This window comes from Mus musculus, chromosome 10, assembly GCF_000001635.26.
Source record: "Mus musculus strain C57BL/6J chromosome 10, GRCm38.p6 C57BL/6J".
Lineage (NCBI taxonomy): Eukaryota > Metazoa > Chordata > Mammalia > Rodentia > Muridae > Mus > Mus musculus.
In genome coordinates, this window is record NC_000076.6 from 83,032,540 (window position 1) to 83,058,040 (window position 25,501).

The 25,501-nt window shown below is 47.7% G+C and overlaps 1 protein-coding gene across 3 annotated transcripts in view; it reads left to right on the forward strand.

Moving 5' to 3' along the window:
• Window positions 1–25,501, forward strand: part of Chst11 (carbohydrate sulfotransferase 11) — a 211,465-nt gene that overhangs the window by 48,100 nt on the left and 137,864 nt on the right. Inside the window, exon 1 of one of the 3 annotated variants that reach the window (XM_006513908.4) lies at window positions 887–1,226. The exons of the other annotated variants lie outside the window; for them this stretch is intronic. Within the exon in view, the coding sequence (XP_006513971.1) occupies window positions 1,112–1,226 (115 nt within the window). The 5' untranslated portion in view covers window positions 887–1,111. Of the gene's footprint in view, window positions 1–886; window positions 1,227–25,501 lie in introns of those variants that run through there. 3 annotated transcript variants of the gene reach the window in all.

A 25,501-nucleotide genomic window follows, 5' to 3' on the forward strand; every position in this document is an offset into this window, starting at 1 on the left:
GCCAAGCGTAAGTAGCCAAGGGGAGCCAAGTGTGCCTGGTGTATAGAGAGTTGGCATTGTTCACTTTCATCATCGTCTAATCTGACTTACACTCTTGTTTAAAAAGCCGTGACCCTTAGACCGCTTGTAAACTGGAAGGGAAACCGTCTCTGTGTTATAGGTGATACGGGTAAGCTTGGAGGCTCATAAAACAGGCTTGCTTTGGCACTAAGCCACGCTGGGGATGTCCCAAGCAGTGGAAAGTTCTGCAGCATTTCTGACCTCTATCCACAGATTGTGAGTAGTGAGTGTCACACCTCCCCGAGAGGCAAGATCAATCGCCTCCATTGAGAAACACTAGCTGCTCCGAAGTACTCTGACCTCAGGCAAGTTACTCAGCTTCTCCGAGCCCTTGTAATTTGCACTGTGGAAGCACCAAGATTTAGGTGTGTTCTAGCATTGGTTTTAGAGCAGAGGAGGCAAGCCCTTAGAGGTGTACGCTGGCAGATCATAGACTGTGGCTCTTACTTTCCTCCACTCGTCTGCTGTACCTTGGTGGGCGGTCATTTCCAGGGCTGGCCCAGAGCTTTGCATTGCACGTATCTCTAAATAATCATCTGTATGTGGCCACAGTGACATTTTCCATATTAATCCGTGAGCATCATTCCTTTCACCTTCAGCTATGGTTAGAGTGGGCTTCAGACCTGCACTGAAGTCTGAGTCCATAGCTTCTGGCCCTTCTGGTCTTCCAGGAGCTGAATGTGTGTGTGTGTTAAAGTGGCCAGGCACTATTATACTGTCCCTCTGGAATTCCATATGAATCCACTTAAAATGAACTTCCTTGCCTGGAGGAGCCCCCAGTATGTGAGAATACCCACATGACCTCGGGCCATGTTCATCAAAAAGGGGACAGTGCTTATAGAGGGATGTTGTGGACAGCAGGCAGGCAATGTGGCATTTCCAGCCCCCGGTTTGCTCAGGTTGAAGGGCTAACAGGGCAGGCAGCATTGTGTGCTAGATTCGCCATCTTCCCTCCTGCCCACTGTTCCGTGCACATGGTAGCTGTGGCTCTCCATTCCCATGGCTCCTCCTCCTCCTGTGGCCTAAGGAGCCGTGACAGAGCCTCCTGTGCATGCATATGCTCCAGGCACTCCGCTTTACCTTGTTTCTTCTGGCAGCTGTCACCGTCTTGTCTCTACTTACGGGCATCCCAGGAGCTACCGTAACCTTCGCAGGCTCAGCAGCAGGTACTCTGGGGAGGGGAGAGTATGAGCTGCAAAGCCTTTCCTTCTGAAAAAGTCTTGGATGTAACAGACCAGGAGCTCAAGAATTCTCCAGCGAAGTTAAAACTGTAGAGGGCAATCCAGTGCTCTGGGGTAGGGTGTCCTTGGGTTCCACCCCTTAGCCTGTCATTGTTTCTACTTGGGGTATGGTGTTGAGTCACTGGAAGCCAGGCTCTGTAAAGAACGGAGCACCAGGGCTTGGCAACATCCGTGAGAGTTTTCCATGGTCTTTTCTGCCACGAGGTCCTCCGGGATCTCAAGAGCCATGGTTTGCCGGTATCCACCAGAGGCACCAAACCTGATCTTGGAGAGGGAGTTTTGCCTTGCTTTAGGTAGGAGTCCGGTGTCACTCAGGAGGGGTTCCATCTTTGTGGGGAGCAAGGAATCCAGGTGACAGAACTGAATGAAGGACAAATAACTTAAGCTGACTGCTGGTAACTTTGCCCCCTGCTTCCTGTCACGTTCTTCATACACAGATGTAATGTATTTTTGACCGTATTCACCACTCAAGAGCCTCTCTGTCCCATTCCCTTTCTGGTTCCAAGTAGTCTGTTTTCTACTTCAACATCTTGTTTCTGTTTTTGTGACTCAGTGGGTTTAGATAGGGCTGCTTACAGGAGCATAGGTAAGAGGTTGTTTTCTGGAGCACAGACAACATGTGAGTGGCTATATCACTGATGAAACACCTCCCACCAGCAAGTCTTCGCTGCCTGTAGATACTCAAGAAGAGGCAAGACATCATGGGCTCCTCTCCCTCCTAGGCAGAGTGTTGGTGAGCCCAATCCTGCTCATCTCTCATACAGGTAGAGTTCAAGAGTGTTCACAGCCACGTCATACTTGGGAGACAAAGATAGCATCCCAGCCCCTCCCTGCCCACAGCAAGCCATTTTTTTCTACTGATCTCTTGGTGGACTCCACTGTATATCATCACCTTCTGTCAGTAAATTGCACCCCGGGGTCGGTCCGGAGTGAAGGTCACCGTGTGGTGTGAAGAGTCTGCAGAGTCCAGAACTGTGTTGTTGCTGCCACAGTTTGTGAATTTTCCTTCTCAGCTGGGTTCTGAGGGAGCTGGTTTCTTGGAAGGCAGTAAAGGATATGATTGCTAGTTGTTAATTGCCTCTGTGACAGATCCTATTAACCCTCAGTGAAGGTCCTGGGAAGGAAGTCATGCTCAGGGATACATAATATCTATGTGTCATTTTCTCAGAACACTTAGAAGGCTCTGGGCAGATGTTGTCAGAGTTAAACACCCTGGTTTTCCCCTTGGTTTGCATAAGGAGCCATTACAGTGTCACTTCAGAAACGACTTCAGCCAATGAGGTGGGATTAGACCGTTGGGGTATGTATGAACAAAAGCAGCCTGGGGAGGAAAGGGGTTGTTTCATACTACAACTTGTAGTTCATCATCCGGAGAAGTCAGGGCAGGAACCTGGAGGCAGGAGCTGATGCAGAGGTCATGGAGGAGTGCTGCTTACTGGCTTGCTCCACATGGCTTACTCAGCCTGCTCCCTTATAGAACCCAGGACTGTCCAGTGGTGGCACCAACCACCATCAGTGGGGCCCTCCCACATTAATCATTAATCAGTCATTGTCCCACAGGTTAGTCTGGTGGGGGTGTTCTTTTTTTTTTTTTCCCCAGTTGAAAGACCCTCTTCTGAAAGGATTCCAGCTTGTGTCAGGTTGACCTAAAGCCAGGCAGTACAAGGTGGAAGGGTGATTATAACCAACAGTTCTTTTCTACACAGGTCAAGGAGTCTGCAGGATGCATTGTGAAGACAGTCTCCAGCTGCCAGGGATGAGGGGAAGGGGGATCTCAGGGCCTTTTGTTTGAAATCTGTCATGTCATATTAATTTGCACTAAACAAAAGAAACGAAACAAAACAAAAACAAAGCCACATGTCCAGGGCAGTGGTTCTCTAACTTCCAATAACTTTGATCCTTTAATACAGTTCCTTATGTTGTAGTGACCCCCTACCCCACCATAAAGCTGTTTTCATTGCTACTTCATAACTGTCCTTTTGATACTGTTATGAATTACAATGTAAGTAGGTTTTTTTTGGAGGTAGAAGGTTGCCAGAGGGGTCCCGACCCACAGGTTGAGAACCACTGGTCCAACGTATTTCTTGTTAACACATTTCAAAAATGGTGCTTATACACTTTAACTGGAAAGGTCATTTTTTCTCAAAATCTCTCTCTTATTTTCAAGTCTTTCCTTCTCCTTTTGTATCAAGTGACAGTGTTGGAGAGAGCATCTCAGTGAGGTTGGCACCCTCCTGGTCCCACTTTGCTGTGTCTATGTGTTTTCTTGGGAAGAGCCCTGGCTGTAGGTGGATGCTCAGAACTTCTTGGGAACTGGAGTTCCTGGCTGTGTGGCAGGGAAGCCTTGCTTGGTGCGAGCCTTTGTGCTTCAGGCGGGATGTGTATGAATCCAGCCACACTCTGAATTATAGACTTCCTTCAGGGGATTTCCAGGACACCCCCCTTATCATAAGGGCGTAAAATTAATGTTTTTCCAGCTTAATCACGCAGTTTTGAAAGGAAGCACCTTTCAGCTTATTATCTAAAGCTGACTTCCTTTAAGATGAGAGGAGGGCCGGCAGTGTTGGATGGTGACCTACCCCAGCACAGTGGAGCCTCACATCTGTGACTCAGGACCAAAGCATGAGGGCTTTTGACCTTCACAAGGAGGTGTGGTGGGGTGTAGGGTTGGGGGCAGGGCTGGAGGACACCACCAAACAGAATGCCTTTCACTCACAGCTGCTGTGTTTGTCGCCGTACCCCACCCCAACCCCACACCTGTCAGGAAAATAAACTTCAAGGAGCCCATTATTACGGCCCTCACTTGAGGGACAGCAAATGGTTCTGAGGTTTGATTTCACATCAGTATTTTGCACTGTAGTCTCTTGGGTTGGCTTGGCTCAAGTTGAAGTGGGTATGCTGGTTTTGTTCAGCGATCGGATCTTTCTTCTGGGACATGACCCTGGTGGAGTAGAACTGAATCTGTCCCTGTCACCCATCAGAAGGTGCCAGAGGAGGCCGCCTTGAACTTCCCTGGAGAGCTGATTGCTCAGGTTTCCAGGAGCCAGTCTGGTGCGTGCGTGCGTGCGTGCGTGCGTGTGTGCGTGCATGCGTGCATGCGTGCGTGTGCGTGAGTCTATTCTCTGACCTTGAAGGCTTACGGCCCTTTTGTTCTGAAGTCAATCATCTGATACTCTTTTGGACTGAAGCAAAAAGAACTGACCGCTTTAAAGTCTTGCTAGTGACCTTTTTTCCCTGCATCTATTAAGGGAATCCCAGTGTCATTTAATTGGATGTGGCTTTGTTCCTCCAGCTTCCTTAGCCAAATGATAATAGCGATAGGATAATAGCTGACCTCGGAGTCCATGACTCTTCCCCATACAGCTGCTCGATATGTATTTATTCAGTGAGCCAATGAATGACTTGCAGGCCTGCTGGGGAGGGTACAGCACTCGATGCCAGTGATCCCGGTAGGATATATTAGACCGTCCTCTGGTCTTTTCTTTTTCCACATACCTGTGGGCTCTCCGGTGGGCTGCATGCATGTCTGCAGCGTTTCCGCAGTACGTAGCTCCAGTCAGACAGGACCTATCTTCCCTGCGTTCAGTATTTTGGGATGAAATCCCTTCCTAGTAGCTGTTCTCTACAGTTCAGCATTCCATTAACTGTCAGGGAGCTGCCTGGCGGGCTGAGCTGTATGTATCGTAGGTACCATGTAGCCACGGAGAAGTCATTTTCCCAAGATATACTGCACTGAGGGTGGGCAGGCAAGGTGGATGGGGCACCCAAGGTTTTCTGACTCCCACATCTAACTTAATTCCAGAAACATGACTCTGGCCTCTGCTGCAAGGCACTTTGGGAAGAAATCTATCCTTTTGCTGCCAGAAGAGGTGTTGGATGGAGAACCCCTGTATAGAGAGTCACAGCATCACACTGACCCTGGAGGAATTCTGAGTTCTTTGACCACTTCAGGGGTGGGGGTGGGGGTGGGAGGGAGGATGGAGCAGGGTTTGCTCCACTGTCTGAAAGGACCTCTCTTGTCCCTGGAGGGGAGTTGGATCTCATTTTCCAGCCAGTGGGACATTTCTGGCCTCCATCCCCTTTGCTCACTGCCAAATGTGGTCCCAGACGGTGGCAGGCTAAGCTGCAGGCTAATGAACTTGTTGGTCTCCTCATTCCTGCGTGGTGCTGAGGTCTCAGATAGAAGAGCTTGCCTGTGCCCAGAAAATGTGTCTTTTCTGGAGTTCAGAGTATCAGGCGTCTGCTTCCATGGTTTCTTTCCCAGTTACATTCATCAATAGCATGAAGTTAAATGAAGACTTTCCCTGTCCATACACTAGCTTCTCAGATGCTTTTATTGCTGTTGTGGCATCCGCCTTGGCTCCTCTTCCTTTGAAGGAGATTTTTCTCTGTGCAGATTAAGAGCACAGAGCACGGTTTCTTGGGGGGAAGCTGAGAACTCAAACTTGCAAAGTTGGCGATCTCCCACAAACTAGCACCACTCACTGCATCCAGCTCTTCTCATCTGCAAGTGGGGATGTGTGTGCCAGCCTTGAAGATGTAAGGGTTGCGCAAGACTGCGTGGCATATGGTGGGTATTCACACCGAGGTAGAAGCATTCAGCCATCGCCCAGGGTGACTCACATACATATATTGCTAGGATTCCTAGGCAGGCTAGCTACCCAAATGACCTGTGGGGCTTGGATATGCCACCAGCACGGGGACCTGGGCCCCGAGACACCTTCTCATTTGTATCTCTAGAAGTAGGCTCAGCATCCTGTTACTTTAAGTGGCCCCCCAGTCACATCTGGGAACCTCTGCAGTATAGATTTTTTCCCCCTCACTATCCTCAGTAGAGTCTAAACAGTGGTGTTGAATAAGAAGTGATGGGAGGATTTTAAAGATGTTGGCCATCTTAAAGAACTTTGGGCTGGTCCTCAGCCCACTATTTCTGTTTGTTGGGACATGTGGGCTAGGGTAGGGAGGAAGGAGATAATTAAGACAATTATTGTTTGGGGCTAAGGAGAAACCCCTGCTTGTAATCCCAATGCTCGGAGATGGGGCTTATCCTTGGGAAAAGCTGGTTAGCCGAGAACCTCCCTCCCTTAGTAACAAAGTGGGGAAGGATCAAGGGTGACACCCAGCATCAACTTCAGGATGCACACACATGTACAACACAAGCCTCTGCACATACAGGTGTGTGGACCCCCTCCCATACATGCACAAGCATCTGCCCATGCACGTGTGCGGAACCCACACTCACACACATGTGGTTTTGGGTTGGAGATAGAGCCCGGCAGAGTATTTCTTTAGCATGTATAAAGTCCTGAAGTCAGTGGCCAGTAGATCAGCACCAGGTGTGGTGGTGCATGCATTCAAGATCATCCTCGGCTACATAGTGAGTTCAAGGCCAGCCTGGGCTATTTGAGACAGTAGCTTGAAAGAAAAGTCTGTGTCTAACAAGGAAACCTGTGATGTTCGACTCATTGGAAATGGGAAATTTGTTTTCTGCCTTTCCTTCCCTCCCTGACGGGGTCCTCTGGCTGGCTTTTAATGGGACAGCTCTTACCATCTGGAAGACCCAGCGTGCCTCAGAGTCAGGAAGACTGGCTTAAATTCCGGCTTCAACCTTAAAATCTTGGAAACTTCACGAAAATGGGTCTGATCCCAGTTTAGAGACTTCCTGGGTGCAAGCTGACAGACCTCACAAGAATCAAAAGGTGTCTGTTGGATCAGAGCAGGAGGCAGAAGACCCCCATCCTGGCAACACGGCCACTTCCACTTCCTGCCTCTGTGAGCCTCAATGTGTCATTGAACCACACGGTGAGCTCTAGTTCCCTTGTTTGCCAGTGGGGTGTTCACATTATTTCCTTAGCTCTTCCACACGATGTATTTCACGCACAGTCACCTTGTAAAACCGGTGACAGCAGCGCCTTCCCGCTCTTTTTATTCTCTTTTTGCTGCGTGTTTACCTCTTATCAATGTTTGAAAAGAAAAATTATTGATAATTATATTTGCTTTTTGCTTTTTAATCCTCTGGTTGTTCCCTCATTCTACCCTTGGGGCATCTTTAGAAGTCCCGTGGCCTGGTTTGCCAGAGAGAAGCCTGTACCACTGCAGTGGTTACAAAGGTCATAGCACCCACTTTTTCTTTCTTCCCCAAAGTGTCTTTCCTGAAAATGGATGTTGCTTGGGAATGGGGTGGACACCTGCAGAAGATTATAAATGTGTTTTGGTACCAACACATAGGGCTGCCCTCTACAGATTATCTGTGTTCAATGTGTGTGTGTGTGTGTGTGTGTGTGTGTGTGTGTGTGTGTGTGTGTGTGTGTGTGTTACATGCACAGTAATTGAGAGTTCAGTTGCCAGAATCTGTTGACCCGTCTTTGGAGAAGGTCATAGTTCAGCCACATGGGACCTTACAAGTCTTAGAGCCAGTAGGAGCTGCAGCTGGTTCAGGCTTTTTATCTGAATCTAGGATAGAATGTTTAAAAGTAGGTATCTGGACAAAAAGCAGACTCAGATGTAGGAATGTATAGGAAATGAATTCCTTATAGGTAGTCTTTTGGTTTTGGTTTTTTAGGACAGGGTTTTGCTTTATAAATCCTGGAACTCTCTCTCTATAGACCAGGCTGGCTTTGAACTTAGAGATCCACCTCTCTGCCTCCTGAGTAGTGGGATTAAAGTCATGTGCCTCACCTCCACTGTCTGGCATGATAGTCTCACTATTTAAATATTGAAGTAAATATCCTCTCATCTCTGAGTTTTACACATCGATCATCCATCCATCCATCTCTTCAGAACATATAGAGACTGAGCTCTTTATAGATCATCCAGTCCTTAGCCATTGGGAGAAATAGCCTTTCATATATCCATTCACCGATTGCTTGCTTTACTGCGCCACCCTTACCTGTCAAATTGGTAAATGGCTATTAAATATCATCATGTGCCATTTCTTGGGATTAAAAAAAAGGACAGAACCTCTGTCCTCAAGAAGCCTACAGTCTGGGGTGCAGGATGTTTTCCTAAAATTTAAATCCAATTCTTACTTGACACAAGCTTATTTTATTTTGTTTTAGTCTCTCATTTGAGTTTGGGAAAGCAAGCCTCCTAACCATGGGAGCATTTCACTTGTTTTTATAAACCCAAGTTCTAGAGTTGGGTTTCATGTTTTGCATAACTCTGCCCGGCATAAGTACTTATTGTGTTAACAGGAAGAACAAGAGGGAAGGAAGGACAATAGGGGGAGGCAGAAATAGCTTCAACTCCTAGGAGCATAAGCATCTCAAAATCTTCTTGGGAACTGTTAAAAAGATATTTCTCGGCTTCAGAGTGCGTCATATCCAGAATCACTCTGAATTTTGTAAACCACCAGAAACCGTCCATCAGGAAGCGACCAGCTGGGACACTAAGTCCCGGGTCTGAAGTTGGCCAGGGACAGGTCATGTAAATGAATGGCTGTGGGTAGTGTGTTCCTCAAGTTTGGGTTTTGGTCTCCATTTTTCAGTCCTCCACCTTCGTGATGTTGGGTGAGGTCCTTAACCTTTCTGGGTCTCATTTTCCCACCTTGTAAGATGAGGGTGATGACCCCGTTTGCCTGCGAGAGTCATTACAGATATGGTATGAGTTCAGAGAGTCTAAAACGCAGACCTGGGATGTAGTAAAGGCTAAAGCTGCTTCTGTTTCTAAGGGGCAGTGGGATTGGATGGTTAACAAACCGAGAAAATCAAGTCCACATGAGGATTCCTGTTCAAAAAAAAAAAAAAAAAAAAGGGAATGTGGAGTGCTCCAAAATCTGAAACCTTTAGCACAGACAAAAAGAAGAGTCCATATTTGTCCTCATGTGACAGGTTGAAGCCAAAACACAAGATGTGGGCCAACAACATGGTTCAGTGGGTAAAGGTGCTTGCTGCCAGGTTGGACATTCTGAGTTCAAGCACCAGGATCCACAGTAGGAGAGAACTGACTCATGTCCTTTGATTTCCATACATGTGCTGTCATGCATGCACCCATATGCACACATACATACAAAATAAATCAATGAAATGTAAAACAAAACATGGAAGCGCCAAATGTTGTATTGTACAAACGTTCAAACTCTGTGTATAATATGAATTTGATGTTTGTGCTTGGGGCCCATGAAGAATCGTGTGCTCTGGGTCGGAAGAATTTAAGATCAGGGCTCTTCAGCCTGTACTGACAGCTTGCAATTTCCAGGGAGATAACATGTATGACGCCTCTGACATTACACCGCTAATTATCTTCTGAGAAATATCCGTACCTCTCTGGCAGCCTGATTTGTGTCCTCACTATGACACTGACGGGCAGACAGGAGGAGTTCTGCAGTCTGGGGTTGGGGGGGGGGGATGTCTGTCTGTCTGCTCTAGTCTAGGGGAGAGGATTGTGCCAGGCTTCTCTGGCCGGCATGAGTTAGCTTCTCTTTTAGGCAGGCCACACCGACGTGAGGAAATCCATGTCTGAAATTAATTTCCACAAAGGGCAAATTGGTAATTATGTCTGACATTATTTTATTTTATTTATTTATTTTTTAAAAAAGAGGCTGACCATGAGTTGGATTTTACATACTGCTTAAGGCAAAAGGTTCAGTGCAGTGGGAATTATTATTTCCAAGAATGGATCTTCCCCCCCCCCCTTTTCCTTAAGATGGGGAAGGGGGAATTTCTCTTGGTGTTTTTTTCTGGAAGGTATTTCTATATACTGTTTATAGAGGCCGTGGTCCTTTTTAAATTTAAGGAGCCCAGTTGGCTTCAATGGCAATAAATAAAGCCCCATGTGGGGGCCGAAGGATAGGTAATTTATGGGCCCAGCCCCTTCCTTAACTTCAGCCCATAACTTCCTGGGCTATGGGCCTGACTGAGGGCCATCGATGCATTGGACTATGAAGGTGCTTTTGAAGTTTCTCCTGCAAGGCCCGGGGCCTGGCCCTGTGAAGTGTTAATGGGCCTCCTGCCCAGGCTTTATTTGAGGGGTGCTTGTTAGAGGAGCCTTGATGGGTCCGTGGGGGCCTCTAAGCTGTACTGTTCTACTCTGCAGGGCTGGCTCTGATTCCAGAGCTCTATTGTTTTGATTTTGACTCCTGGGACAATTCCTGTTTCGCTCCTGGGTGTTCCCAGGGCCCAGGCAGCTACGGGTGACCAGGCAGGGCCAGCCAGGGAATATGCCGGAAGGGCAGACCAGGGGACTCCACCCAGCAGAGCACAGCAAGGCTTTTGCAGTACATAAACCACAGCTTGGTCTTAAGGGAAAAAAAAAGGCCTCTGTCCAGTAAACACATTCTGTTTCTTCTTTTCCTTGGGTTGCAAAGTCTCCACCTTCCTGCTTTCAGTCCCAAGTGGCCTGGCATGCCAATCTGAGAGCCACTGCTTGCTTGTCCTAAAAAGGAAAGCCTGTTCATGCCACTCTCCTTCCTACAGGCCTTCCACAGTATCTTCTTAGGCCGCTTGGGCCTCTCAGATACCTGTGCACCCTGCTCCCCATCCCCCACCCCGAGACACAAAACTGCGCTGTGTTTGAAAAGACAGGGCTTTTATGCAAGCTAAAATGAGGTTGTTAGGGACTGGGGTTGTAACTCAGCAGTAGAATGCTTGCCTGGAAGAGCACAGGGGCTGGGGAGGTGGGGGATGTGGGCACAGGATGGAGGACTGGAGGACAGGGGTGGGAGGTGGGGGAGGGCTGGGGGTGGGAGGGTGTAGCGGGGAGAGGTTGGGTCATGAGGTCATTAGGTCTGCCCTGACCTGTATGACAGACTGATGATAGGGTTGAAGATATGGACTGCCCTTGCATGCAGAAGGGCCATGTGAGGACACATGAAGCAGGTGGCCTTGGGAGAAGCCAGTCCTGATGATAGCTTATCCTTTGGAGCTAGACCTTGGAGAAAATCACTCTGTTGTTTTTGAAGCCATCCAGTCTGTGTGGCTTCTGTCATGGCAGTGGGACAAACATGGCCATGCTGTGTCTGCAGGATAAGTTTCTAGCCCTGTAGAATGCCACAGGAAGACCTTTGTCTCTCTGGCTCCTATCTGCTTCCAGTGTTGGGCAGAAGTCTTCCTGCTTACATTACAAACTACACATCTTTAAAAGCTGGGTTCCAGGATCTGCTGGGGCCTCTTGAAGCTGTCCCAAGTCTCACCTCTGTCCCTTTCTCAGGCTAGTGGTCCTCTTCTGGATTCTTCAGGAAGCCTGGAGGCCAGGGGCTTTGTGTAACTGATCCTGCCACTCACTGAATCAGCCAAGACTTAGTCTCTCCTGTTCCTGTCCCTAGGAAGTGCTCCTCCCTGTTAGAGGACAGGCTAAGTCTGGATTCTCCTTGGGGTGTAGTTAGTGGCATGCAGGCTGGTCCCGGAATGACAGTAATAGTGACAGTGACAGAATGCACAGCTCTGGTTATGTGTGTATGTATGGTTTTTAGTACTATTTACTTCCAGACAGTTTGTATCTTCTTTGTGTACGTCTCTGGGTGTCTCTGTATGTACCTGTCTCTGACTAGCTTGACCTACTCACTAGGTAGTCCATGGTAGCTTCCAGCTCACAGCAGTCCTCCTGCCACAGATTTCTTCTTGCTGGAGCCACCACACATAGCTAGCTAGTATGTTCTGAGAATGTTCTAGATACCACATAAGCTTTGGTCACCATGATACCAGAGTTTATAAGGTCAGACCTGGGGCCAGTCAAACCAGATTCAGCTGTCTGTCCTAAAGAGGTGTCTTAGGGTTCCTATTGCTGTGATGAAACATCGTGACCAAAACAAGTTGGGGAGGAGAGGATTTATTTGGGTTACGCTCATGTATAGTGACACATGAGTGTGCTACATGATACATGAGTAGGCCATGGAGGATGCTACTTATTGGCTTGCTTCACATGGCTTGCTCTGCCTGCTTTCTTATAGAACCCAGGACCTCCAACCCAGGGATGGCACTACCTGCTGTTGGCTGGGGCCTCCCCTATTGGTCACTAATTAAGAAAATGTCCTTCAGCTGAATCTTATGGAGACACTTTCTCAACGGAGCTTCCCTCCTTTCAGATGACTCCAGCTTGTGTCAAGTTGACATAAAGCTAGCCAGGACAATAGAATAATACACAATTAAACACATAAGTATCAGTAATGACTGGGGAAAGATGTATCCCATGTAGCTGCATTGGGAAGAGGAGCCAATCCAGTGACTGAATGCACACTTGCATGCAATGCCCCCCTCCCCACCACATCTGGTTCCATTTTCTGAGTCCTGGCTAAATTCATGGTTAAATGGTAAGATGTCACTGACCCATTACTGTTAATGCTCTACTCTGGCTGCCAGGTCATCTGACAAGTTTTGTAGAGCTGTTGAAATCCATTCCAGGGGGTAACCTCCTTCCCTGGCTTACACTCACGGTCCAACCTTCCCCTCTTTCCCGGGAAATCCAAATTCTGGAGAACCATGGGCGCTTTAATCTGCCTCTCTTTAGATCAGGGTTCCCCACCTGTGGCCTGTGACCCTCTTGGGGGTTGCATATCAGATATCTTGCATATCAGATATTTACATTATGATTCTGTTCAGTAGAAAATTTACAGTTCCAAAGTGGTTACAAAATAACTTGATGGTGGGGGTCACTGCAACACGAGGAACTGTATTAAAGGGTAGCAGCCCTGGGAGGATTGAGGACCATTGCTATAGAGAACCACCAGTCCTCCCCAGGAATATTATGGTTGAGTAGATTAAGTGGCTGACACATAATTCTCATGGTCCTATGCTCTGGCTTCCAGTTCAGGAGTCAGATTTCCTGTCACCGCCTCTGGAAGTTGGTCCGGAAGTGTCCTTGCCAGGGCATCTGAGCCTCACCTCCTCCATTCCCTCTGACTGAGGCAGGGGGATTGCTACCTTTATTAGCCTGGCAGAGTTGATAAACTCAAGGTCTAGTTCACAGCTCCCTCTGATAAGATCTCCTTTTCTCCCACTATGTAGATGAGGTGAGCCAGCCACTACCTGACACCTCACAAGTCATTTATATTTCTGGAATCTGGCTAGACTTCATGGGTCTCAAAAACCAGCAGGCACCACTCAAACCTTTACATGTCTGACTATTTCTTTAAAAATTAAAAAAAAACAAAAACCTGTATGTGTATGAGGGCCTGCCTGCATGTATGTGCACCATATGGCTACCTGGGACCCGTGGAGGTCAGAGGAGAGTTCCAGATTCCCTGGAGCTGGAGTTGGACGAGTGGCTGTGAGCTGTCATGTGGTTGCTGGGAACTGTATCTGAGTCCTCTGTAAGAGCAGTGAGCTGGAAGAGCAGTGAGTAACCTTGACTGTCCAGCCATCTTTGCAGCCCCAATATAACCAGTTCTTTAGCCACTTGAGCCTGCTACCTTTACATATGCCACAAACAACTTTCCTTTTCTAACAAGATAGAGTAACCCATGACTTACAGAATACAACCTATCAGAATATATTCTATGAGGATAGCCTCCTGTAGCAGAGCCATACAATCCTTCCTGTCCCCTCCCCTGGCGGCTCCCTCCTCTTCCTCTGGATAGTGCCGGCATCCACCATATGCCTTTGGACTGTGGCACTGTGAGGACATTAGGCAGCCTTGTCTCAGGGCTGTTAGATGAAATTCATTTGGTTACTGTTGGACTCTTGTTTGATGGCCCCAGTCACTGGAATCCTGAACCCAGATTTGAGTACTCTCTTTCAAGCTTCTGTTGTCCTTGACACCCATTGAAGTTCTAGTTCCACATTCTTGCCATGATTGGTTATAGACTTGACGGTCGCCCTCACCCTTCCCTTGAAATGCAGACCAAGAACAGAGGGAGCTAAGAGCCCCACGTTTCAAGGACTTGAGAGTTTATAATGATGCGTGGGTGTGACCAAGTTTCCTTGGACTGCGGATTCACAGGAGGTCACCCTTCCATGTCTGTCACCAGGCTCTACACAGCCCTGGGGTGTTGCTTTCTCTGATTCTGAAAATGTGACCCAGTGGACCATGGCAACACCTCTATTTGTCCTTGATGTTAGTTAGAGGAATAAATGACACACAAAGCTCCTGGTATTACAAGGATCCTTCTAGATGCATCTTCCTTCAAGTCACACTGCCCTAACCTGAGTGTTAACCCTGGGGTTGCTGTTCTTTATTAGGAAAATGGAACACAGAGGCCCATCACCAGTGGTCATTGGCAACAAGAAGAAGGGATTCTAAGACATCTTCCGCATCACTGCAGGCTCAGGAGCTACTTAGGGAAGTCTCCTTTGGACCAGTCTTCAGGCCTGCAGGTAGCAGACATTCATTCAGAATAAAAGCATAGCTTCCCCCTGACTTCCAGATCCTTCCAAAAGGATGAAATTCTCCACGGGAAGAAAGGCCTGGGTTAGGAGGTGATTTTTGAGCAGAAAAAGAAAAGAACTGAAGTGTGATTTTTTTTTTCACCCCCTCTCTGGGGCAATGGTTTGGTTTTATTTAGAAGCAATTGTTTTGTTTTTGTTTTTTCACTTAATATTAGTAAAATAATAGAGTTGTGAGGTAAACAGACCTATCTGGCAAACTAAAGAATTAAAACATTTCTGCCCTGAATTCAGTTTCTCGGCTTAGAAGGTTGCTTTTATGAGGGGGGGAGGGGGAGGTGGGAGAAGGCACACCCAGGACGCACCCTCTTAGGTTGGTGCTCTTTGGTGACATTATGAGAGTCCTAAAGAAGAAACTGACCTTGAAGCAGACTCTGGTTTCCTAGCTAGGCTCTCGATCAGCTTTGGTGTCCCCTAAAAGCAAGAACATGTTTCTAAGACTCCTTCTCCATGTTGCTGAGACATTTACTGTCTACAGTTCCTACACAGTTGTTCTGTTGAGTGAGTGACTCTTCTACCTGATCCTGTCACACAGGCTCATCCAGCTGGTGTAGGGGGTGTGTGTGTGTGTGACTCCATTGAATGAGTGGACAGTCACATCCCCTCATGTTTCCCCCTAGGAAGGAAGGGATGAGGTTCATGTTATCCCAGGTTAGCCCCATATACTTCTGGTATGAATGATGTATTGATGCCACCCACTTCCCCTCTAGCAGACTAAAACTGTGAGATGAGTCTGGGGCTAGCTTCATAGTTCACCGTGCAGTGGGTCCTCCCGGATTTGTAATTTGCACACCCAATAAGGTCCAGGGATCCTCAGACATCTGAGCTATGTCTCAGACCGACTCCTTTGAGCTGCATCCCACAAGCATCGTGGAAGGGTGTGAGCCTCAGGAACATAAACCCCATCTGGACTGCAGGCTCCACTCTCATGGGCAGGGCTGCTAGGTGTCTACTGGCGTTAAATCTAGATGTGTGTGGCAGGCAGACAGGAGGGCTGGCGGGGTCGGAAAGCACAGGGCTTTCTGTGTTTGTGATGACATTCTGTGAACCAGAGAAAACCTCAGAGCTATAAACCAGTCTATTATTTCCCGAACGGTATCCTGCACTCATTGATGGCGTTAATGAGAATTCAACTCATACACGTATGTATCCATGGGCATATGTAAGAGGCCATAGCTTTGGATTCCATGTTAATAACAAGCAGGCGCATTCTGGAGTCAAGCACACAGAGGGATTGTGAAGGACAGTGCTTTTTATTATATTACATTAGTTTTCCTTTATGACATTTGGTAGGTCAACCCCATGGCAGCAGGTCAGCTGAGTTATGGAGGAAATGAACCTGAAAAGTGGAAGAGAGGCTGTAACGCGATAAAGCTTATCAATTCAATTTATTTCTCCTATGCTAAATGCAGTCAGCAAGGCCGGATATCTCGATGCCTGGCAGAGATGCGCGGGAGGAGATAGGTCTCAATGGCAAAGCTTCCGAAAGGCTCAGTGGGTAAAGGCACTTGCTGCCGAGCCTGGTGATCTGAGCTCAGTTTACAGGACTCACATGGTGGAAGACACGCACACACACACGCGCACACACACGCGCGCACACACACGTGTGCACACACGCGCACACACACGTGCACACACACATGCACACACGTGCACACACGTGCACACACGCGCGCGCACACACACTAGCGCACCCACACACACAAGTGCACACACACACACACGTGCACACACACACACACACGTGCACACACACACACACGTACACACACACATACACACACACACGCGCGCATACACGCGCACACACACATGCACACACAGACACGTGCACACACACACGTGCACACACACATGCACACACACGCGCACACACGCGTGCACACACACATACACACACACACACAATGGGTAGATGTTAAGCAATAAAAAAAGGTTTAGTGTTGATGCTTGGGAGCCCGAAAATCTTCTCACACTTTGGGAGAAGGTTTAGTATAAGTTTAGTGTTTGCGTTCATAAACCCAGCAAGCCAGCTTCTCAGCCCAGTGTTCACTCTGGAAAGACTTCCGACCCATTCATTGTGTGGCTCAAGGGACCAGTCAGAGCAGCCTCACAGCTGTAAGATGCTGTAAGAATCCCTCCCCTGCTGGAGAGCACCCACGTCACGTCACGACTCCTCCAGTTCACCCACAGCCGCCTGTGGATGTGGCTCTCATTCTTCAGATCGTGACAGGGCTGCACTCGGCGCTGTTCCTCACATCTTCTCACTCCTCGGCCTTGCTTCCCTCCTCTGCAAAGTGCAGAGACCGACAACAGCCTCCACAGGATTTTAAGATCATTTATAAAAATCCTCTTTCTAGAGCCAGCCAGCCAGCCAGTATGTGATGGTTGTTATGGTGATGTTTAAGTCCCACCCCTCCTGCTGATTGACGGTCCTTTGTAAGCCCTCCTGTCTGGTAGACCTGTGTTCTTCCACAGCCCTCTCTGTATGTGGCTATGTGGCAGTAGCATCCTTATCTCAGCTTGTGTCCCGAGCTCAGATTGTGCCCAGCAGTCCTAAGAATGTTAGCTTCATGGGAGAGTGTTCTAGGAACCTACAGAAGATCCCTTCAGTGTCAGGTTTGTGCACGCCCACTACCATTCACATGCACTCTGAGTTGCACACACGTGTGTGAGGAGCAAAACCTGGCCGCCAAGCAAATGCTGGCTAATAGTTTCCACAGTGTTTCACCTTGGAATGAAATAGAAAAAGAACCCAGGTAACAGGCTTCATTGTCCATTAACTTGGGACCAGGATGGAGGTATAAGTTGCAGAAGAAGTAAGACAACCAGTCCCGCTGCACTGGGAGCTCTTGGTGCAAAGAGGCAGGAGGTTTTCCTACTGCCAACCAGGTCTGCTCTGAGATGCCTATGTGTGGCTGTCCATTCCCTGGAGAGTAGTCACCAAGGTGAGCTCTCAGGTCCCATGACTTAGGTTTGTAGCAGCTCTGCCACCTTTTAGAATATTCTGTGACCTCATTAGAGACTGGAGATAGACTTAAGCCTCAGTGAGCCCTCCAGTGTTGCTTATGCAACAGAATTTTAAATTTGTTAACATTTATTACTTTCTCGGGGGTCAGGGATAGAGCCTGTGTGGAGGTCAGAGGACAACTCGAAGGAGATTGCAGAGCTGAGCTGTTGGGACTTTTTTATTATTAGAAAATTTAAATTTTTTAAATTTATGATTGTGTGTACATATGTGCATATGATGTGTGGTATGCAGGTTCACATATGTGTGGAGGTAGGAGGTTAACTTGTGGAGTTAGCTCTCTCCTGATTTTCTATGGGCTCTGGAGTTTGCCCTCAGTTCACTGGTCTCTTCACCAGCTTAGCTGTCTTGTCTGTTTCTGGGCAGCGGAGTTTTGCAAGCAAGAAGTTATCTGTGTGTTTCTTGAGTCTCTGATGTCCCATTTGTCAGGCTGTCTGTCCCTGTATGAGAGTCCCAGCTTGGGAGCACCGTGGCTGTGCATGTATGTCTGGCTCTGCGCCTGTCTGCTATGTGAACCCGGGCAAGTTACATCACTCTCTTTTGCATCTGCAAAGCAAGGTTATCAATGCTAGCGCCCCTCCTCCGGGGAAACTTCAGTGAGGTGAGGTGTGGACCGCACCAGCACCAACGTGGTGTTTAGTGATTCCAAGTGCAACAGCCATGATAAAAGCCAGGCGGTGTGGATAATCAACTACACACAGCAAGATGGGGATGGTAAGACCATGCTGTTAAAAGAGAGCTTGCCTCCTTATGGGAAGGTGTCTGTACCATCCGATGGGTTATAGGGCACTCCACTCAAAGATGAAGTTTCTTGTAGTGGCAGAGGCAGAAGGCAAAGGCAAGCAGGGTGGTGTCACTCCCTGAGACTATCCACCATGATGGCATAGCACACAGTAGGGCATCAGCTCAGAGGCTCTAGGTATCTCGTCAGGGCTTTTAGCAGTTATTTAAATCCGAGACTGAAGATCATGAATGAAGTCAGTCAATAAAGTCTACAGTTGGGTTAGCTTATGCTTTCAAGATTTTGTTTCTTTTTCTTTTGACAGGCTCTCACTCTGTAGCCTGCAGCGCACCCTGTAGCCCAGGCTAGCCTCAGACTCTACAGCCTCACTTGTACTAGCACTAGTAGTGGCATTAGGGGAGAGCTGTAGGTTTTGTTTTGTTTTGTTTGTTTGTTTGTTTTTTTGGGGGTGTTTTGTTTTGTTTGCAGAGAGAATGTATGTAAGTGAGGGTGTGCGTGCATATGAGTTGGAGACCCCAGGCTTCGGGTCTCACTTTTCTGTCCTTGTTATCCCTCAGCCTGGGTTGAGTTTCACTCACATTTATGCCTCAGCAAAATCAAATCAATTGACCATGTATCAAAGACCACAGCGAACAGTTGCCAGTGGTAAAAAACCACAGTGTTAATAGATCCGGGAATAGCTCAGCGCCAACCGCTCTAATTACAAAGCTCATGAGAAATGGAGGCTTCAGATGGCTTTGGTGAGCCAAAGAGTGAGAAGATGCCCTGATGTGGTTCACACATGTCTTCTCCTGAGAACACTGTGTGCACGTGAGTATGTGTGTGTGCAAGTGCTCTTATGAGTGTGCCTCTGTGTGTTTTCCTATGAAGGAGTCTATTGGGAAATGAGCTTTCTATCTAAGATATGACTTCCTGAGTTAATATTGAAGTCAGGTCAGAAAAAAAATGCTGTTTTTCAATAGACTCTGAAATGTTTAAATCACAAAAGCAAAAGGCCAGAACTTGTAGATAACTTTTAGCCCAGATTTCCTGAAATATCCAGATGCATGTGACACTTAGACTTTTATGCCAGAGAATATTTTCAAAATAGGAAAATTCTCTAGGCCCAGAGACAGGATTCAGAGGCCCTTTAAAGACACATGCAGAGTATGCATGCTTGCAGGCACACAATTTTAACAAGCGTGTGTTGGATGGCCTTGCTCCTGCTGTCCTTCTGTGCTGATAAACAGGCCGTCTTTGACTTTGCCCTGGAGATATGAAATTCTTGAGGTGACCCACATGCAACTGTGTCAACATCATGTATCCGTCTGTCTTGACAACATCCCTCTCTCTCTCTCTCTCTCTCTCTCTCTCTCTCTCTCTCTGTGTGTGTGTGTGTGTGTGTGTGTGTGTGTGTGTGTGTGTGCTTCTAAGAGGCTACAAGACCCTCTCCTTGAGTTGCTATGGGCCTGGGCATTTGGTTCAATGGTAAGGCCTTTGTATAGTATGTACAAGGCCCTCAGTTTCACTCTCAATACAAGAAGGAGGAGGATGAAGAAGAGGAAGAGGAAGAAGGGGAAGGAGGAAGAAGAGGAAGGAGAGGAGGAGAAGGAGGAAGGAGAAGAAGAAGAGGAGGAGGAAGAAGAAGAAACCACCACCAATAACCATCTGGATTGTGTTCCGATTGTCCTATAATCTGAGTGGTTTCCTTGGCAACAGTGGCGTTCTACCGTAGTCTCCTATCCTCCTTACCCGATGTGCATACAACATTCTCTAATTTTTAAAAATTCAAATGGACTTTTAGCCATCACCTCTTGCTGTATTCACGCAGGCCCTAGATAGTCTGTGCAGGATGCAGTGATCTGAATTCTGGCACCACATCCGTCCTCTTCACTCATCTCACGGGGGAACTGGGAAGGTAGCAGAGAGAGGGACCCTGAGCATCCTGCTACTTGTGGGCAGTTGGTCTGAAGGGAGAAGCATGCCCTAGGGGTGCACCATCAGACAGCTGCTGGGAGATGCTGAGTGGTCTTTGTTTGGGTGATGCCACTCAATTATGATCTACCAACTTTCAAGACCATTTTTTTTTTCAACATTTTAGGTGTCTAGGACCAAGTTGAGATTGACAGCTAACTTCATGTTTCCTTGAGAAAAGTCTAGGGTGCTGCTAAATACCGGTGCTGTCCATGGAAAATGCTGACATTAAGAACACGTGACGTGGGCTGGAGAGTTGATCTAGGAGTTATGGGCATTGGCTGCTCTTCCAGAAGACCTGGGTTTGAGCATCCACATGGCAGCTCACTACCATCTGTAACTTGAGTTTCAAGGGGACCTGGAGGTGATTTACATACACCCATATTGAAGCAGCATTTACTCACGTGACAAGCTCCGAGTGCCATCCCCAGCACCCCATAAAACTAGTGTGGATATCTGTAATCCCAGGATTCAGCAGTAGAGGCAAGAGGATCAGTTCAGAGTCATCTTTTAGCTACATAGAATGTAAAAGGCCAGGCTGGGATACATGGGGCCCTGTTTCAGACACAGATACAACCAAAAAGAATGGCTGACACTTTGGGCAACATGGGTAACCCTTGAGGATGTCATGCTAAGTGAAAGAAGCCAGACAACACAGGAAAGTGCTGCACGTCCAGATCCACAGACATACACACAAAGGAGAGTGTTTTGGACAGGGGACGGTGGGATGCTTTATGCGTATGGTGTCTCATGTGGTCTAAAGCAAATGCTTGTCCAACAGCAAGATTACCTTTAATGCTGCTCAGCTGTATACTTGAAAATGAAGACATGTGGTCAGCAAGATGGCTTGGTTAGTAAAGGTACCCCTTAACTCTGACAGTCTGAGTTTGATTTGCAAGATCCACTTCATGGAAGGAGGGATCCAGTTTTCTCAAAAAGTCCACTGCTGTCAGTATATGTATCCACATGATATTATAAAACAAGACCATTCTGAGAAGGGCACTTGAGGCACCACTGGTATGTGTGCATGTAAATCAGTCTGGAACCCAGAGGCCCCCCACTCCCTACCCCATCTTCTTGCATAGCATCTGTATTCTAGAAGTAGTTGTAAAAAAGACTGGTTCCTAGGCAAGGCGAGAGAACGAGAGAGAATACTATTTGTCATTGACTCTGCCAGTGGGGCTGTACCAAGGAGCTTTGCTAACTATTAACAAAATAACTTAAGCCGGTTCCAGCTAATGGCTGTGAAGAAATAAATATAAAAACAAGTATATTTATTTATACAAACATACATTCCTTTTTGGAGCCATGGAAGAGTTCTTTCCCCATAGAGCATGTTGGTGATAGTCTCTCCCAACCTCTTAATGGTCCCAGTGGTTCATGTGTGGTCAGATGAACAGGAGACGGTGACATGCAGGGACACATTCTTGTTTTTTTTCTGCGTCCCGCGCAGGTATTTCTGGCAAGGTGCCGCAGCTTGTGTGTTTCCACTTGTTCCTGACTCAGGGAGACGACTGGTCATGCCTTCAAGCCTTTGATTCTTTCTGCATCTTTCTGTTGAGGATTATGCTATTTCCCCTGCATTCTTTGACTCTTCCTGGCTGAGGTCTTACAGCTGCTGGGTGTATAAATCCAGGGTAATTACCACATCGAGTTGAAGCTTTGTGCATCAGTGGCATTGAGAAGAGTGGTGGTCACCAAAGTCACTTTATGCCCCCTCTTCTCTCTGTGCACTGAGCCGATTCCCCTCTTGAGAGGCGGATCATTGTCTTCCCTTCTCTACCTTATCCTGGCCACCACTTAAGAAGATAGGGTGGCTGGAAAGATGGCTCAGAGGGCCACTCACTTGTGCAAACCTGACAACCTGAGTTCTTATCCCTAGGACCTACAAAGGCCAGACATAGTAGTTCATATGTTTGCAATCTCAGGGCACCCCTATTGGAAGGCAAAGACAGGAGAGCTGCCAGGACCCGGGAGGCCATCTCACCAGGAGGACACAAAGATGGATAAAAAGTCTTAAACTGGGTAAAAGGTGAGGACTGACCTCCAGGATTGTTTTGTGACCTCCACATGCAGATCATGGTGTGTGTATTCACACACATGGACATTCATGCGTGCGCGCGCACACACACACACACACACACACACACACACACACACACACACACATACATGCACTAGTTAATGCCAGTACAGTATGTAAGATTTTGAAGAAATCATAAAGAAGGGGTTGGCTTCTGGCTTATGAAGAGCTACCTTCTGAGAAAACAGTGAGTGTAGTTGAGGGTATTTGAGAGGCTATGTTCCACACAACCACAAAATCCACGGACTACTCACTGATGGGGAGAGAGGAAGGTGAGGGAGATGGCCAGCAGTTGGCTGCTGTAAAACTAAGATCTCTAAGCTGTCCATGGAGATTGTTGTCCTTATCCTCCCCGTGGAGCAAGAACGAATGCCCCCAGAGTGGGGAACATGGTGTCCCAGAACACCCTGGTTACCCCACTGAGTGACAGGGAGAAAGGAAGGACCCAAGGTGAGTTTCCTTACCAATTGAACAAACCTAGGTTTTAAAAAATTTCTCCATGTTCAAAGGTTTCTTTAGGGGCTCTCTTGTAGGTGAAGGGCAGCCTCCCTGCCCTGCCTCTGGCACTGGCACTGTGAGCTGCAACAGGGCATCTGCACAGCCGCCTGCAAGCCAGGTTTCTTTTGGGAATAATGACCAAGACCCTTAGACCTGATCAGTCTTCTCTCTCTCTCTCTCTCTCTCTCTCTCTCTCTCTCTCTGTGTGTGTGTGTGTGTGTGTGTGTGTGTTTTGTGATGGCTGTTCAGGTGTGTGTCGTGATCACACCTTTGGTCTGATTGTTTTGAGAATGATTGGCCCTCTTTCTCTGAGTGGGGCACACTCATGCCCTAGTTCTGGAGGCTGGGAGCTGGAGGCTGGGAGCTGGAGGCTGGGAGCTGGAGGCTGGGCATCCTGGGTGTGTTCTGGTGGGGTCCCTCTTCCTGCTTGTAGACAGACATCTTCTCATCCTGTCTTCTGGAGTAGAAATAGCTCTCAGCCTTCTTCAAGGTATGTTTTACCTGACCCCAGTTGTGCCTGACAACCCAACTATCACAACCTAATCACCTCCTAGGGGCTCCATCTCCTAATCCTCCCACCCCCTCTCCCCAGTTGGGGATTCCAACATAAGGTTTTGGGGATGCAGACAGTCCAAGATGAGATGAGGAAGCACTGGACTAAGCTGCCTGTTCAAGGTCATGCAACTCTAAGGCGGTCAGTTCTGTTTCTATTGCTTTGGATGGCTTTGGCTAATAAGAGAATGGATTTTCCCCTTCTTTTTTCTTAGCTTACATAATAAAGAAGCTCTAAGACACCTAGTGTCTTCAGGAAGTTCAGGATTTTGCTTTAATACGTGTTAAGGGAGTGGGAGGGCTGCGAGAGGAATCTTGAAAGGCTTTGTGGTCTCAGCACCTGCATAGCACCTGGGGCGGAGGGACCGTTCCATGGAGTCAGGCTGCTCTGCCGTAGGTGCCTGCAGCTGCTTTGGTCCACCCATCTCTTTTCTTCTCCCTTGGACAAAACCCAAACAAAGCAAAATGAAAGTCCAAAATCAAAAGCCAGGCAGAGCGCTGATGGGGCCCGCTGTGTGTGTTCCCTGGGATGGCTTGGGGCTTGCTCAGAGTATAAGCCCAAACTTGCCAGGGCAAATCCAGTCCCCAGCTGTGCCTTCTGGGACTTCTTCCATCAAAGCATTAGTTAAGGGGAACTTGGACTCCTAGGCCAGATGGCTTTTTGGATTTTGGTTTTTGGTTTTTGGTTTTTCAATTATTAATTAATTTGGACTACTAACCAGGTAGAGATTTGCTAACTTTTCTGTTAAAAAAATTATTAATTAATAAGTTGCTCATGTCCTTTGGCTGCATAAGCCAATACTTTTTTTTCTCTAGCTGGATCTTGGGGGCAGTACCAGTTTGTAGCAAGGTGCCAGTAAGGTTGGGGTTCTCTGTAATGGGGGATTAGCTGGGATAGGTACAGTCTGATCTTCTGAGGCTCTGGGTGCAGTGAAAAGAAACACAGTTCTAGGGAAGGTGTGCAGTTACAGGCAGATGAGCCAGGAGACAGCCTGAATGCCAAGTGGATGGGAGCCCAGGTCTTCGGGTTTGCAAGTGCATAGCTGTTAGAGGAAGGGGCCAGACTCTGGCCTGCTGGCGCCAGGAGCACTGAGATTTTTTTCCATTCAGGTTGGACAGTCCAAGAGCCGAGATGGGCGTGGGAGAGTATTTCCCTTGGCAGTTATCAGATACTAGCACCTCCCCAGGGTCTTGTGAGTGGTTGTGAGTGGGAGGGGACAGTATAGGCACATGACCAAATGGCACATTCTTAAGGGTGAGCACAGGTTACCACAGGTAACCAGAGGTTAATACAAGAGGTTAGGTCAACAATGGACTCTAAGAATCCCCGGGCCAAAGCCGGGTGTGGTGGTGCACACCTTTAATCCCAGCACCCGGGAGGCAGAGGCAGGCGGATTTCTGAGTTCGAGGCCAGCCTGGTCTACAAAGTGAGCTCCAGGACAGCCAGGGCTATACAGAGAAACCCTGTCTCGGAAAAAAAAAAAAAAAAAAGAATCCCCGGGCTAGTTTGTCAGCTCTGCCTGCTTTCCAATGGTTGGTTTGCATTCCAGCTGCTCAAGATCGGTGGCCTTAAGCACAACATTGAATCTTCTTCAGATTTTATTTCCATATCTATAAAAGGAGTGTAATTGTAGTATCTATCTCACAAAGTCATTATAATGATTAAATTGTTTTCTTCTCAGATGCAAAGGAAAAGCCCTTTGCTGGGTGCCTCTGGGTTTTGGATGAAGTCTGCTATTCTTGAGGCGGAGAGTTGATACAAATAACAGCAGATGAGAAGGGGTTGGGAATGTAGGAATCCTTGCTAATGCTGGATGGCCAACCTGTTTATTTCCTCCTTGGAGGAAGGTTTTGGTAGGTAGCCCAGGTTAGCGTGGAACTCACCATGGAGTCTAAGTTACCCTGGATGCACAGTGCTCCTGTTCAAGGCTCCCAGACACTGGGCTTACAGGCACATGCCACCATGCCTGGCTAGACTTTAGCTGAAGCAGGGATGGTTGGTTCCTTGTAACCTGTGTGTCTTAACCG